The sequence below is a fragment of the Gavialis gangeticus genome, unplaced genomic scaffold (assembly GCF_001723915.1).
Source record: "Gavialis gangeticus isolate Ggan-Ray unplaced genomic scaffold, GavGan_comp1, whole genome shotgun sequence".
Lineage (NCBI taxonomy): Eukaryota > Metazoa > Chordata > Crocodylia > Gavialidae > Gavialis > Gavialis gangeticus.
The window spans coordinates 81566801-81582680 of NW_017729029.1; the positions used below are offsets into that span (position 1 = coordinate 81566801).

Below are 15880 nucleotides of genomic sequence, written 5' to 3' on the forward strand. Positions count from 1 at the left end.
GGGGGGCGGCAGGGCAGGGATTAGGAGGGCTCGGGAGGCAGGCAGGGGGTGGGGCCTCAAACAGGTAGCATGCTTCAGCACCAGGGCAAGAGGTAACTATAGAGACGCTCTGGCAGCCAGAGCATCTCTATGGAGGACCCAGCCTCCAGTTGCCCTTCCCCACATTTTTTTTCTGCAGGGTCTAATTTTGCCCTCATGCTGCAAACTTGCAGTGCGGGGAACATTTTCTTGTTCCTGCACATGCCTCTTGCAACATCTCAAAGGCATTTGAGATGCTGCAAGAAGCACACGGGGGCTCGTCTGGATGCACCCATGAGGAGTACTACAGGATTTCAATTTATTGCCCTCTTGTATTGATGTGTATAGGCAGGCATTGAGGGAGAAGACTTGGATGTCATTTTTTCCAGTAATGCAACAGCTTTAATCTTTAGGTGTCCAACTCAAGTAATCAAGTAGGAGCAACTGAGAGAATGACCCAGTGTAGTGGTTACATTGGGGCATGTTTAAGAGCCAGCCAGCTTGGGCTTCGGGTCAGGTTCAGTTCAGACAAGACAATTGATGCAGTTCTCCTGAAGGAGAATCAACCAAAGGAGTTGATGGAAATCTTATTTATCCCCAAGTGGGATGGAATTAAACTGCCGTACTTAACTAGAATTCATAACTTTATAGTTTGGTAAGACTGTGGGCTACTGGTTAGACACTTAAAGGACCAGCTAGCTGTGGTAGTTTAAAGGGCATATTTCTATCCAGGTATGGCTAGATTTGCACAGTATTATCTTTCAGATGCAATCTTGCTACAGTTGTTTATGCTCATGTCAGTTTAAAGTTACATACCCAAAATGCTAGGAAGGGCTACTGTACCAAAGTTGAAGCTGTAATTAGGTGCAGAAAGGTAACGGCCATTTTTGAAGGTAGAGTGTGATTCCAGAGCTTTGAGATCTTCATGGTTCCTTATGACTATCCAGATTTATAGCTACTAGCTTTTACATATAAAACTCACAGTAGCCAGGGCCCTGCCTATTTGAAGGACTGTCCCTTAAGTCCTTGGTCTTCTGCCAAGTCAAGACCAGACTTTAATACTAAATCATCCTCAAAATGGAGAGGAGCTGGTGAGGCATTATTATGTAAGGGTCCCAGGGCTCTGTGATCCCATCCTGCTGCTGTTCTGAAATAAATATGAAGGGTATGGTTTCCATTTGAGAGAATTCCAATGATGTTACGGCCCTGGAATACTGTTTAGGCTTCTATAGCAATGAAGGAAGAGTACTACTGTATCTTTTCATCAGGACAGTTTCTAGTCTTATTATTTGAAATCACTGGGATCAAAGATTATATAAAAAGGGTCATGTTGTTCAGTATAACCATACTATATTGTCAGGGAAAGCATTTCAGCAGTTATTTACACTGGAATTATTAAAACTTCATGTCAGAACTTAAAAGGTAGCAAAGCTGTAATGTCCCATCTTTACAGTGCACTTATTCTTTATGCTCATGTTGCTGTTTTTTAACTCATTATATACTAAGAACCAAGAGTTGATCCTTATTAGAACACATATTTGTGTTTCATGTTCATTTCAGCAGAACCTTTTTCAAAAGTCATTAAGGGAATGTTGGCCAAATTTACTTCTCATATAATTACACATAAATCCAGTGACATCTGAGTCACTCATAGTGCAGCACCTAGGGACTTAACCTGCTTGGTTAAGTGAAAAAATGAATTAATCAACCTATTGAAACCTTAGCTTTTTACAGCAAATGAAAATGGTTGATACTTTACAATTGCTCACAAAATATTGTTCATTTCAATAACTGGTTTTTGTTAATAATTGAAATCTAGGTGCCATCTGTTCAATAGTCATAAAAATGCACTATCCTACTTTGAAGCACTACTTCACAGGGCGGCTAGGATCTGGAACTAATTTCCAAGGGAAGTGGTGCTGGCTCCTACCCTGGGGGGTCTTCAAAAGGCGGCTAGATAATCACCTAGCCAGGGTCGTTTGACCCCCGCATTCTTTCCTGCCCATGGCAGGGGGTCAGACTTCATGATCTGCTCAGGTCCCTTCCAACCCTACCAACTATGGAACCCAGGTTTGAGGACTTTTAGGGTACATTGCACAACCTATTTATTTTGCCTTTTGTGGAAAATGAGATTTGCATTAGTTTTTGTAAGTATCACGTGCACTTTGGCTTGTTTTATATTTAACTCTTTGGAGTTTGGCAGATAATATCAAAGACAACTGTTACAAGTGACCTGTTAGAAGAAAAAACAATGACTTGAGAAGCTTTTCAAGGAAAGAACTGGAGTGTGGGGTACTATTAAGTGGGGAATACACTTGGGTTTCTCTTTATGCAAGTTAGTTTTGTGGAAATTTGCTTATATGTGATGACCTTATCTATACCAGAAACTCGTATTGTGCAAGAAAAGTTTGATCTTATTCATTGAAGCATGCAACATGATTATGCAGTGATGTGAGTGAAGCATTGGGGAGTGGGGAGTGAGGCAGGTATGCAACACCATGATGCATTTGCCTCAGTCTCACATGGTCCATTGTTCCCTGCAGTGCTATGCTACTTGTACTCGTATTGTGGTGCATCTATTTGCCTTTAGTATTGAACTTAATGAAATGTCTAAGCGACCTTCTTATGCATCTCCTAACCCGCCTTCTGAGCCAGCCATGAAGTGAAAAAGGAGGCTGGTAGATATCCCTATTAATTACATGTAATAATGGATTTGCTTTTTGCAAATTTGCTTTATGCAAGGTTTTTTTGGAACACAGCCCTCGCATAAAGAGAAACCCGAGTGTACTCTGCATGGTTTCATATGGCTCTGAATCTGGGATCGAAGGGATTTTTGTAAAACCTTTTACAATTAAAATCCAGTAAGAGACCCCCTAGAACAGAGAAAGGAGAATGTGAATTGTCATTGGTTGGTGGAGAGAGGCAAAACACATACTAACAGCAGCAAGTAGGCATTGTTCCTTAGAAAGTTGTAGGTAGTTGGGCTAGAATTCACCAGAACTTCCAAGCCATGATTCAAGTTGAATAAGGGGACAATATTTTATGCTTTGGCTGCTATTCACCATTTGGTGAACAAACAACAATGCTTTTTGAAGAAGGTATAATCGAGTTACTTTATGCGGAGGAAAAAGGGCTTACAGACACCAAACACAGCTAGAACTGTAATGTTAATGTGTCAGGGAAGTGGGGCTACCACTATAAGATCTAGGTCTACAATGGATGGCTACTGAGTTCCACCCTTGAGACAGGTGCAAGAAGCCATCTGTCACTCCATGGGTGCACTACAGAGGAACTGAATGCAGTTTAAAGCAGTTTGCCCAGAGGGATTGAAAGTGGCCTAAAGATTGTGGCTGTAAACAGACTTTGCTTTTGTACCACCATAAAAATGATCTGCCCACACTTGCTAGCTGCCCTGGGCAGCTGCTCCTGGGGCATTTGGGGCCTGATACTCTATGCCTCGGCAATGCCTGTGTGCCTTTCCAGAAGCCCTGGCAGTGCCTGCCCAGGTTCCTCCATTTGGGATTTCCCCAGGCTCCAGTGCAGTCCCTGGCTTGGGGCTGCCAAAGAACTGATTGGTAGTCCCAGCCCCAAGACTAAATCAGAGCGAGTTTGACACTCTACTGTGATCCCAGGGCTGAGACTGCCAATCAGTTGATTAATGGTCCCAGCTTGTGGACTTTACCAGCGCAAGTTGGAGATTTTGAGGAGTGCTCGTGGAGTCCCTGCGCATGGGTCTCTGCAAATGGGGAAACCTGGGGTTTCACTCTTTATAGGGATGTTCAGGACTGTTTTCCTGTTTCCAGAGGGGTAGCCAGAGTATTGTCCTGCAAGATCAAGCCCCAGTCACTCCCAGGAGGGCCCTGCAACATAACACGCAACATCCGTTTTGCCTAGTGAAGCAGATCAGTTGTGCTGGGACACATCTCAACACAGTTGATCCACTTCATTTGGCAATTTCTCTTTATACCCTATGACACCTGGTCTTTGGGAAGGGTGGGAGAGATTGAAGAAGTGGTTAGTATAACAGATTGGCATCATTTGTTTTCGGAGTTTCAACATGCTAAAAGGAGTAAGCCAGCTGAAATTTATATTTGACCTGTAAGTACAAATAATTGTCACACAGTTTGGAAGCTGCACATGTAGTCTTTTATTTTCAGACTGTAATAAAAAATTTTAAAAAAAATGGAATCAGTATAAGGCAGTTGAAGTATAGTTTATTCAACCATAAACCTAACCCAACCATTTATATTTCCTGTGAAGTATGTTAAAAAAAAGAAAGAATAACGGTCTGTTTGTTTGAAGTTTCTGTGTTTGGTTAAAACTCTTAACTGTGCTATATACTATTCTATTCTTAGATTTCGGAATGAGCTGCTGATACTGTGTGGTTACATTGGTGCTTTACTTGCTATAAGGAGACAGTACAATAGCATTGTACCTGCACTTTATGAATATACAAGGTAATATTTCCCTATCTATAGTAGTAGCACCTCACAGATTCAATCAGGTTAGTTATACCTTGTATGTAGTCTCTGTCCCCAGAAGTTTATCAGTCTAAGATCCCAATTCTAGTATGAGGACAGGGAAGTACCTTGTGCTCTGCTGACTTCTTTGGTGCAGTACAGTGGTACAGGGGTCAGCTTGAATGCAGCCTTTTGCAAAATCTGGGCTAAGTGGGTCAAACTACTTGGTCCTAAAAACACAGGTTGGTTTTTGTAAAGGGATAAGTATTCTAACTGTCCTTGAATGATCACAAGTTGTCACCTCTGTTGTGTCATTCTGCTTAAAATTGTTGTTTTTTCCCAAATCATTATGAAAAAGTGTCTTTATAGGAGGTATGCTATCACTATGGAAACAGTAAGTTAGTAATAGATAGCATTTAGTGAAAAGGTTTTTTTCTGGCCTAAATTTGTGGTGAGCTTTAAAACTTCTGGGGACCTAGAGAATTCCTGTAGGATCTGAGACAATAGGATTGTTCTAAAGATATCTTTTTTTTTTTTTAACTGACCCAGCACATCCTCCAAGTTCCATGTAGGAATCATGACTCATTCAGCTTTGCTTCAGAACACCAATTAAAGTCAAATGTCAGTATATCAAAAACTGGTTCAAAGTCTGTCCAAGCTTCATGGCTAACCAGCACAGCCAAAATATAGAAAAGCCTTGAAGAATATCGTAGGGATTAAATCTGGATAATTTAAATTAAAATAAAGAAAAAGTGTTCTTATACCTGGAAATCTTAAATATTCCAAAGTTAAACAGTAAGGGCATAGTAAAAAGCACAAATTAGAAGTATCAATTCAAAATATATTTTAAAAGATTTATATTGCTAATTTCTAGTATCTTTTCTCTTTGAGTAAATTTACAAAGTTAGAACAGATTTTGAACATTATCCATAATAAAATATTGTAGGTACAAAATTTTAATTAAATTTTGTTCCTTTTCAGTCAGCTTCTAAAACGACGGGAGGTATCTGTACCCCTGAAAATTGAATGGCTCTCTGATGAACTAGATGCGTGGAGAGCTTGTACACAGTTAGTCAAGTAAGTGTAAAATGCAAAATTGTCAGAGTGGAGATTGCTGCCATGTAAATATGCATATTTCAATAAAACTTTGATTTTTTTTTTCTTTCTAGAATTTGAAAGCCTGTTCTTATGTAAAAACAGAAAGTATTTTGAAATCTGTGGATCCTGAGTTGAACTGCAAATGAACAAGTTTAAAATATATGTTTTGCTCACAGATCTACCGATGAATCACCATATACCCCTCCATCAGACTCCCAGAGAATGATTTATTCAACACTTGTATCACGAATGCAAGAGGAGCCTCTGAAAGGACTGATTGGACCGGATTATGTCACTGGATCTAATCTTCCTAGTCACTCAGATGTTCACATCTCTTGTTTAACAGGATTAAGGATACAGGTATTTTTTCAGAGCCATATTCCTTTGGATTACTGTCTTAAAAAGTAACTCTTACGTGGTCATGCGAGTTTCTTTTAAGTGAAAAAGCACAAATGGAAACTTGTAATGATTGAGGCTTCCAGGGTTCTCAAAGAATAGAATCTCTAAAAAAGAAAAAGGGAGATTGTAGAGTATTCCCTTTGACAAAAGCTGCCATTTTCTGTTAACTATGCTTTAGATAGAGTTTATATGGTTATATAGTTTTAATGAGGATGAAATCACCACTTGGAACAGTCAAAAATTGTTCGCAGCAGTCAAAACTTGAAACACAATTGCTGTTATTAAAGTAAATGTGAGCCAGTGGCTACCTTTTCACTTTGGTTTGAATTGAAAACAATGGAAGGACTATATCAAATAATATTTCTTCTTATATTGTGCATTTCTAGAATGCCAAGCATTGTAGTATCTGAGCCATTAAATTAAATAGGGTGTCAAAGATACGGCCTGTGGGCCTCACCTGGCTTATGAGCCGTGTCATCTAGGCTATGGGGTTCCTGGAGGAGCTGACAACATGGGGGTGGGACAAGCAGGCACAAAGCCCACTACCAAAAATTCAAGGTATGTTGAGGATGTATTTAGGTAGCACAGGCAGGCAACAGCTCTGCAAATTCCCATGGCTCCCTGGGTCTATAGTCAGACACGATCTAAGCAGGGTGCAAGGCCCTTCCCCCGGACACAAGGAAGCCGGCAGCAGATTCAGCAGCAGGGAATGCCAAGCAGCCAGACGTGAAGCTGCCGGCAGCACAGAGTTGCCACTCTGCCCAGCTCCACAGGGCCCCCCAAAGCGTGGGGCCCACGTCGATTGCCCCGATTCGCTCCCCCACTAGGAATGGCCCTGTCTACAGTGCTGCTTGCCCTGCCACCAGAGGTGGGTCTCGATTTGGCTTGTGAGGCACCATGCAGTTTCAGTTTAGCCCACAAGAGGCTCCATAGTCTGGATCTGGCCTGTGGGGGCTAATTCAGGGGTTGACATCCTTGAATTAAAGCACACATCAGCAATAAGTAAGGAGAAGATACGAAGGCTAAACATTCAGACACGAGTATCATTTTTCAGTATTTATTACTTGTGTAGCTTTGTGACCAGCATGTTCAAACATTTATTTTCACCATGCCACTGTGAGGTATGTTGTTGCTGCCATTTTTGGAGATAGGGAAAGGGACTCAATTTTGTTAGGCTCATTTATTTACACTTATAGGAAGCTAAGTCCATGTGGTTTGCCCTATCAGTAAGAGCCCAGGCCCATAGAGAAACAAGGCTGCCTACGGTGCCTGTTGTAAGGCGCAGGTATAAATAACTATAGTTTGGGAATACATCAGTATTATTGTAAAATGCATCAAACTCAAATCTTAGGGAACGTAAAACAGGTCTGTTTGCCTGGTAAGTGTAGTTCTCTAAATTGAGTATGGAAGTTTTAATCAGAGTTATTATTAGGTGTAACTTTTTAAGCTGGGTAAAGCTACTGTATAAAGTGAGGTTGCATCAAGTCAAAATATACATTTGTTTTTACTAGATTGCAGCTTCTCTGCAAATATGATACAGGATATGTATCTTCTCTTTCTTCCCTTTCTCAAACATTCTTATTTTACAGGGACCTGTGTTTTTCCTTGAAGATGGAAAATCAGTTATTTCTCTGAATGATGCTTTGATGTGGGCCAAAGTGAATGCCTTCTCACCATTAGGAACAGGAATACGGCTCAACCCATTCTAAGACTGTTTTCATTGTAACCTCTAGTGATTGAAATGAGCAACATCCTGAAGATTAATATTAATTTTAATCTTGATCATCAAGGACAAAGATGGCAGTTCCTTCCTCCTGAAGGATAGTTACTTGAATTTTACAAATTGTAAAAAAGAAAAGGGTTTTTTTAATTAATATATAAGTTATTTGATAATCCAAAGAAGAAAAGTTATTTGATAATCCAAAGAAAAAAAAGTCCTAATTTACGTAATTGACAGCCATGGGGTTTTTTTTTTAGAAAGATGTGTACTGTTGTCAGACAACACAAACATAGTTCAGTAACTCGTATGCAAACAAATAACTTGTAAAGCAAGTAAACAACTGTCTACATTATCAACATACGAGGTAACCAAAACTGTGAAATTCATAAAACATGTTTGTAAATACATCATTATACAAATGATTTATGCTTTTATGGATAGTCATGGTAATGCATCTATTTTTAGAATGACCAAAAATCTGTCTGACTTTCATTCATCCTGTATCCCCTTTTATCTTTAACAGTAAAATGTGATTCTCAAGTGAAAGTGTAAATTAAATAAGTTCATAGCCAAAAAAACCTCCGATTTTTAATTAAGACATATTTCCATGGATTAAATATTTAGCTTTACCAGTAATAAAGATAAGTCAAATATAGCAGCACTGTTTGTTTAGTTATGTTTTGATGAATACCTTGATTAGAGTAAATCAATATATTTTCTAGTAAGATCATCTTTAGCAACTTTCCCTATTATATTTGAATGAGATAAAAATGCATTTATGAACCTTTTAAAATCAAGGTTGTAAGTACTGAACCAGCATATTTAATGAAGAATTACTGAAATCCATTATGTATATTAATAACATTGTGTTTTTTGGATTTTGTATAGGCTGTAAAAAGCATATGGTATGAAGGACCTGATACTCAGGCATCGCTTTATTTAGTTACAGTTGGTTAGTCAAGACTTATGATCTGTGCCCAAATTAAACTAAATATGATGGCAATAGAATCTGAGTAGTAGTGAAATTGTAAAGTTGTGTGTAACATCAAACACTACCATGAGGAAAAAAAAGTCCCATATTCTTAGCCAGAAGTACTTTTCCGTAAAGTAGCATTAGAGATCCCTTGGGTCTAGTGCCTAGTCAGTATGTTGATAACACGGTGAAAAGAACATACCTTACCTGCTCTGTCTCCCTTGTTAAAATAGTTCTAGCTATTGTATAATGAAAGATCAGAAAATGGCTGAACAATTTTTAAAGAATCATTCCGAAATAAAAAAACCCCACAATATTGAAAACTCACAAAGATGGCAGTTTCAAGTAGCCTTTATCTACTTGCAGCCTTGCAAAACTTAATAGAATATAATCAATCCTCACAATACCTTAGTGCAGGGAGTGGCAACCTGTGACTTGTGAGCTGCATCCAATCTGCAGAGCCATTTGATCCAGCCTGTGCTGTCACATGGAGAAGTGGCACAAGCGAGATCCTAGTGTCCGCTCATCTCTGACTCAAACTGAGGCATTTGGCCTGCATCCTAAAAAGGTTGCTAACCACTGCCTTAATGAAGTAATAGTCTTTTTATAAATGGGTGAAATGCGGCAGAGTGATCTGCCCAAGGCCAGAGAGGAAGTAAATAAAAACCAAACAAACAAACTGGTAACTCAGGAAATCCTGGCTCCCAATGCACATATTATTGTCCATGTCTCATTCGTTATGTTGGTAAAATAATTTTCAAAATTGTTAAAGGTATATTCATAGTTTATTCTACCAAGGAATTTTTGGTATCACAAAGACAAAATATGAGATCTGTTTTGTATGTCAGCAGCGTACACCACACATTTTTCACACACACTTATCTGTTCATTGGAATTAAATGCTTTACTTTATTGCATCCATTATTTAGCCATTGTTTCCCTTTTATATATTTAATTCTCTGTGTAATTTGCATATTCTGTTGCAATTCCGGAAAAAAAAGGATCCATAATACTAGTTTGTTGAAGAATTATAGCTTCTTCAGCTACAAATATATCTGATGGATTATTTTTGCCTAATGAACAATAAATAATGGTCTTGTTTTATGGGATTTATGCAGCCTTTGTATATGTGGAAAAGAAATATAGGTACTTAAGAGACTGCAGGGAGGAGTGACAGGAAATTATTATGAAGCTCTATATTTATTTACCTGAATTTGGATCTAAAAGACTGACTCAGCTGTCATCGTGCTCTTCTTTAAATTTCTTGTAGTGTCCTACAGACTGATACTGAAATTTCAAGATATAAACATATTGCAAACATGTAGTGTAACTGCATAAATGTGTGGAAGTTGTGCCTTAATATGGAACCTGAAATAAATCTATCCTCTTTAAATTACACATTGAGGAGGGTAATTTATTCTTTTCATTATTAGGTTTAGAGTATAAAAATTGAGTCAAAAGGCACTTTTTAAATGAGGAAAATGTCAGGTAACAGTCATTGTCAACAAAAATGATGGTGCATTTACTTTATGGTAGTCTTTACCATATATGGAGAAGAAAAAACTGAAAACTGTTGTTGTAAGAGGTACATTTATTGTAACAACTCTAGTCACAACTGTTCAAACATAGCTGTATCAATGTTTTTAAAACAATTTCAGGTTGTTTGCTAAAATGTGACTTCACTGTCAAGCAGAACTGATCAAAAAGAGGTATTTCCCCTTGAAATTAAAAACCTTTCTCATTTCTTCACCTTCAAACAATGTGTGTTTTTTTCTATAGTGTTACCTTTATAGCATTCCATAAGAAGAAATGTTATTTTACATATACTTTTGTCTAGCAGGTATCAAAAAGATATTCTAATTTTAGAGACTTTGGGGTAAGTTTTAAACTAGTAAATTACCTCTTAAAATCCTTTTTGTCAAAGTGATAATGGATTTTTCAAAATTGTTGCAGTTGTTCTGTGCTTCACTGAGTGGAAAGCAATGCCAAATGTTAAACTGTAAAACCAGACTCTTGTTCCTATTACTTTCCTTGTGTTTAAAACTGTCTTTAAAACTGACATGTCTCTAAAATAAGACTCCAGACCTGTTCATTTTTGAGACATTTATAAGATGATGATCACTAATGAAATGTTGCAGCCTTAACAATGGATGCAATATCTTTTAAACCAATCAGAGCAATATTTATTTCTCCAAAAAAGAAAACTTCTTAATGTATAGCACTTCCTTCAGAGTTGTATATTTATTAAGGCAACAGAAGCCAGAATTAGCTTTGATTTAGATAAAATTAACCATAAAACACTTATTCCAAACAAAGGAGTGATTAGTAAAAAGACAATTCACACTTTTATAATATGCCAAGGTACAAAGACACCAGGCACAATCGTCAGATTTATTAACCTCGGCACATTCCACAAGGTACAAAAAGGTCATACACCATCATCACTGAAAACCTTAAAAGCAGCATTTCAATAATAAAGGATTTGAAATAGTAAGGCCATTCACTCTAATCAAGCCTAAAAGGGACCTAGGTTGTAACAGCAAGTACAATACCAAGTCAGTGAAGACACCCTTCTAAAAACAGGAAAACTCTGATGATAGGTTTTAGATACTGCTTTAGAGACATTTAAGCTTGTTGCACTTTTTAATGCATACCAAGTTTTAAATGGCATTCACTAGAAGGAAACAATATTCTACTTACCAGACACTGAACCCAATCAGGGTGTCTTCCTCTTCCCCCCCCCCCCCAACAAATTGGTTTTATAAGGGATTTATAATCAGTGTTTGTTCATTTCAGAAGTCAGACCTCTCCAAGATTACTTTCCAGTGTTCAGTTAGTTCTTTTCTTGAGATGCCTGGAATGCCACACTTACTCCACAGACAAAGAGGATCTGTCTGCTTGTTTCACTTGGATTTCTTTGAAATGAACAGAAGTTTTTCTTCTGATTTCTGGTAGACCCACATCTAAGCAAAATAATTAGCAAGTGATAAATGAATACTTATTCAAAAATCACTATTTAACAATTAAAAAAAAACTAGACTGGGCAATGTCATTTTAATAAGTATATTACAGGAATATTTTCTAATTTGAATATAATTTTAGCTCTGCCATGAGCAGTGTCATTGTCCTAGGGTAAAGCTGCTTATACTGCTCTAGCTTCTCTCTTCCTAGGAAAAGGAATCAACAGTTTTATACTAAAGGTGCACATTGGTCCATAGCATATCAGTACTGGTAAAAGGAAAATTGACATTGGCAATCGGTTTTTTTTTGGCTGATGTGGCCAATTAATGTCACCAATAAATGGGCATGCATATGCACAGCCGCAGCATGCAGACGGCCAGCCTGGCAGCTTGCAGAGCAGTGATCTGGTAAGTCTGTTGTGGGGAAGGGACGGGGAGAGGGAAAGGACATGGGGTAGGGCCAAGGCAGATCAAGGCCTCTGCTGTGAGGGAATGATGCAGGGGCAGGTGCTGCCCAGCTGGTTCATCCAGGGGGCGCAGGGAGGGGAAGGACAGATCCCACCATTGCACACACCCTGGGGAGAGACCAAGGGGGTGGTGCGCCCCTGGGATCTGTATGCAGGGCAAGGGGTGGGCTGATGCTGGGGCCAGGGGCAGCACTGGGCTCTTCTCAGCACAGGGGGGCTGGGCCAGGGCTGCGCTCGGGATGGGTGGTGGTAGAACTGCAAGGTGGGTCTAAGGAGGGAAAGCTACAGCAAATTTTGAGAGGGCTGTAACCCGTCTCATAGCCCACCACGCCCCAGCGTCACTGCTGCCCTCCCTGAGCGCAGTCCCAGCCCAACCAACCCCTGCTGGGAAGAGCCCAGCGCTGCCCCAGTCCACAGCAAAGCCTGCCCTGCACACAGAACCGGGGAGGTGGGGGTGCCCCACATGGCTCCCCTCGGGGTGTGCACAGTGGCAGGATCCACACCCCCAGAGAAGTTGCTCGCGGTTCTGTCCGACACTCCACCCTGCCCTGTCTGGGTAGGCCTTACCCCAGCCCCACTCCCTCCCTCACTGCAGGCGCCTCAATCTGTCACCTCTCCCCCATCCCCCACAAAAGACTTACCAGCGGGACGGTGCTCTCCAAGCAGCTGGGCTGCATACTGCCAATCAGATCAGTATTGGCCAATATGGCTCATTAACAATTGGCCATCGGTACCAGCCTAAAATATCTTTATTGGTGCACCCCTACTTTATACTGATAATTGAATCTCATACAAGACTTAGATTAATTTAACCTATTTGTATAAACAGTTATGTGCCACAACAAAAAGAGATGAAAGAATACAACTGTTTGGATCACATGACACTTTGAGATGGACTAATACTTGAAATTTGTAGCTGCTCTCCTCCATTATCACACATACAGATTCTACACTGAAGAACTGATACTATCTGTGGTACTAAGTAAAGTCAAAATTATAAACCAAGACTCTACCACATGAAAGAAAAGCCATTTTGAATCCTGAATATAAGCAAATATTGTGGTTGCCAAACCACAGAGGTAGACTTGCTCTCAAAGGGAAGTTATATGAAAAAACATTAGTTTATAGCTGAAATGGTTTAGTTTTAAAGCTACAGATTTTAGTAAAAATACACCTGTATGATCAAGGTATACCACCTGAATAGTGTAAATCCCTAACCATCTGAAGGAATGCTTGGAATGACTACTTACAGGACACAGAAGGAAGTTTTTCCCTTTGGCTATTAATGATCATCTCAGTAGAAGCAAGACGACAAGGATGACGAACAGCACGTTCTCCCAAGCTTGGTTTCACGTTAAACCGCTCTAAAAAACAAGAAATCACATTCTGCTTGGTATAGCAGAGAGATGTTCTGGTCTTCATGTTTTACCAGGTCAGCTCTTAATTTGTTTATTTAAAAAAGGCAAGGATTTCTTGGGGTGATATCTTTTACTGGCCAAACTGCACCGTTGGGATAAAGTCAGACAAGCTTCTGAATGCAAGGCATTCCTATTGCCACTGATAAAAATTCAATAAAATCAAGACTTAAAATGTGGCAAAATGAAAGAAGTGCCCCAGCAAAACATGCAGTCTTTTATTCTCTAAAACAAAGGAACAAGACAGCACATTACAAAAATTCTTTAGGTCTCAGTAATTTTTTACAGTCAACCACATTCCTGTGACATGCAGTCTAATTAATTTAAGTCAATCTAATAAGTAAGAACCTAGAAAAATCTAATACTTGTTTGAGTGCTTTTCTATTGGGAAATCAGTTGGAATACTTTGCTAGAGCCATCTGCAGTCTCTGGTGCAGAGATAATGTTTCAGCAGATCAGACTTACCTAGAAAAAAAAACACACGAAGTGATGATGCAAGGGTAGAAACTTATATCTGATACTCAGCTGTATTCTACATTGCTGTACCATCCACCATCAGTATTCACTTCAAGTGGAAGTGCCTGCACATGTTTCCTTAGCTAATGTCATCACAACATTTTCTTTACAGTTTCTGGCTACAAGATTCAATCCTGTTCATGCTATTCACAACATTCAGTTCTATTGACATCACTGAGATAACCAGTCATGGCTGAGGCCAGCATGACTTAAACCCAAGGACAGACAAATAGATGTCTGAGCACTGTAAATGGATACATGTATCTGACAAATTAGATAAGTGAACATGGGAAAATAGGTCTGTTCTTAATACTTGATGTTGCAAAGCCACTCACTTGGGTTCTCTTCCCTTTCTAGCAGTCTCTGTTGCATATGCATATTGATGATAGCGTTAACCTTCTGTCTATTTTTTTTAATGCTTGGCTCTATCATTACTTCTGTTAGCTTAATGTTATTTTTGATAGCCTTTGATGCTGTTGATCTGGCAACCATTGGTAACTGCTCCTGATAGTAACGGTCTGTAAAGTCAACCTCCTCATCCTGAATATTCTTAATTCTGCAAGAAGGAAAAAGACTCACAAGTTAGTTACATTATTAACAATAAATACAGAAAACCCTATCATGACTTCCACTTTTAAGGGATCTGTCCAATACTCGCTAAAGAATTCCTGCAGTTCTACAGTGCAAGTGATGCAGTTTCCATTTTTCTTCTTTTTAACGGGGGACCTCACAGTGCAGAGATGTAAAGTGACCTGGCCAAAGACACACCAAGTCTGTCTGTCTCATCCTGAATCCAAAAGATTCTGGCACCTAATCCTGCGTTCAATCAGCTGTATAATCTTTCCGCGAAAAGTGTGGGCTGCTCTTAAAAAATAATTTCTTACAGGCACCTTGTATTTCGGATCTTCACAGCAATTCACAACCGGACAATATACACAAGTTGCAGGTGGCACGGGAAATGTAGAAAGCAAGCAGAAGGAACTGAAAGGATCTGGGAGTCTTGGTAGATCACAGATCAACATGAATGCAGTGGGATGCAGCTGCACAAAATGCAAATATAGTTTTGGGATGCACCAATAAAGCATTATGTGCAAGACACAGAAGGTGATAGTGCCTCTCTACTATCTACTTAGCACCAGTTAGGCCACATCTAGAATCTCCATCACTGGAAGTGTTCAAGGAAAGGGTGAATTGACCCTGGTAAAGACCAGGGGTTTTCAACCTTTTTAAGGAGTGTATCCCTTCTGGCAGAGTGGAGGGGTGAGGGGGGTGGCTGTGGCTGGACATGGAGCAGGGTGGATGGGGTGGCAGTTTTATAGTTTCATAGTTTGTAGTTTTGGAAGGGACCTGAGCAGATCATCAAGTCCGACCCCCTGCCTTGGCAGGAAAAAGTACTGGGGTCAAACGACTCCAGCAAGGTGTTCATTTAGCCTCTTCTTAAAGACCTCCAGGGTAGGAGCCAGCAACACTTCACTTGGAAGTTGGTTCCAGATCCTAGCCACCCTGACCGTGAAGTAGCACCTCCTGATGTCTAGTCTGAATCTACCCTCTGCCAGCTTGCGACCGTTATTTCTAGTCACACCTGGCAGTGCTTGGGGGAACAGGGACTTCCGCAATGCCTGCTGGTCCCCTCTGACTAGTTTGTAACAGGCCACTAGATCCCCCCTCAGCCTTCCCTTGTGGAAGCTGAACAGGTTCAGGTCTCTTAGCCTGTCCTCGTAGGGCCTGCCCTGCTGCCCCCTGATTGTGCGAGTGGCCCTTCTCTGGACCCTCTCCATGTTGTCCACATCCCTCTTGAAGTGTGGTGTCCAGCTGCGGCCTGACCAGTGTCGCATAGAGGAGGAGTATCACCTC

At 40.0% G+C, this 15880-nt stretch overlaps 2 protein-coding genes across 4 annotated transcripts in view; one reads left to right on the forward strand and one right to left on the reverse strand.

Annotated features, from left to right (window-relative positions):
- Positions 1–9585, forward strand: part of WDR17 (WD repeat domain 17) — a 147849-nt gene extending 138264 nt beyond the window's left edge. For 2 of the 3 annotated variants that reach the window (XM_019521802.1, XM_019521803.1), the window contains 4 exons: positions 4374–4475; positions 5460–5555; positions 5753–5936; positions 7565–9585. In XM_019521802.1, coding sequence (XP_019377347.1) covers positions 4374–4475; positions 5460–5555; positions 5753–5936; positions 7565–7684 — 502 coding nt within the window. In that variant the 3' untranslated portion in view covers positions 7685–9585. Of the gene's footprint in view, positions 1–4373; positions 4476–5459; positions 5556–5752; positions 5937–7564 lie in introns of those variants that run through there. The other variant, XM_019521804.1, reaches the window with a different exon arrangement.
- A 555-nt stretch (positions 9586–10140) lies between these two features.
- Positions 10141–15880, reverse strand: part of SPATA4 (spermatogenesis associated 4) — a 13490-nt gene continuing 7750 nt past the window's right edge. Inside the window, exons 3-5 of the mRNA XM_019521806.1 lie at positions 14362–14582; positions 13346–13459; positions 10141–11631 (exon numbers count right to left, since the gene is read on the reverse strand). Of these exons, the coding sequence (XP_019377351.1) occupies positions 11537–11631; positions 13346–13459; positions 14362–14582 (430 nt within the window). The 3' untranslated portion in view covers positions 10141–11536. The remainder of the gene's footprint in view (positions 11632–13345; positions 13460–14361; positions 14583–15880) is intronic.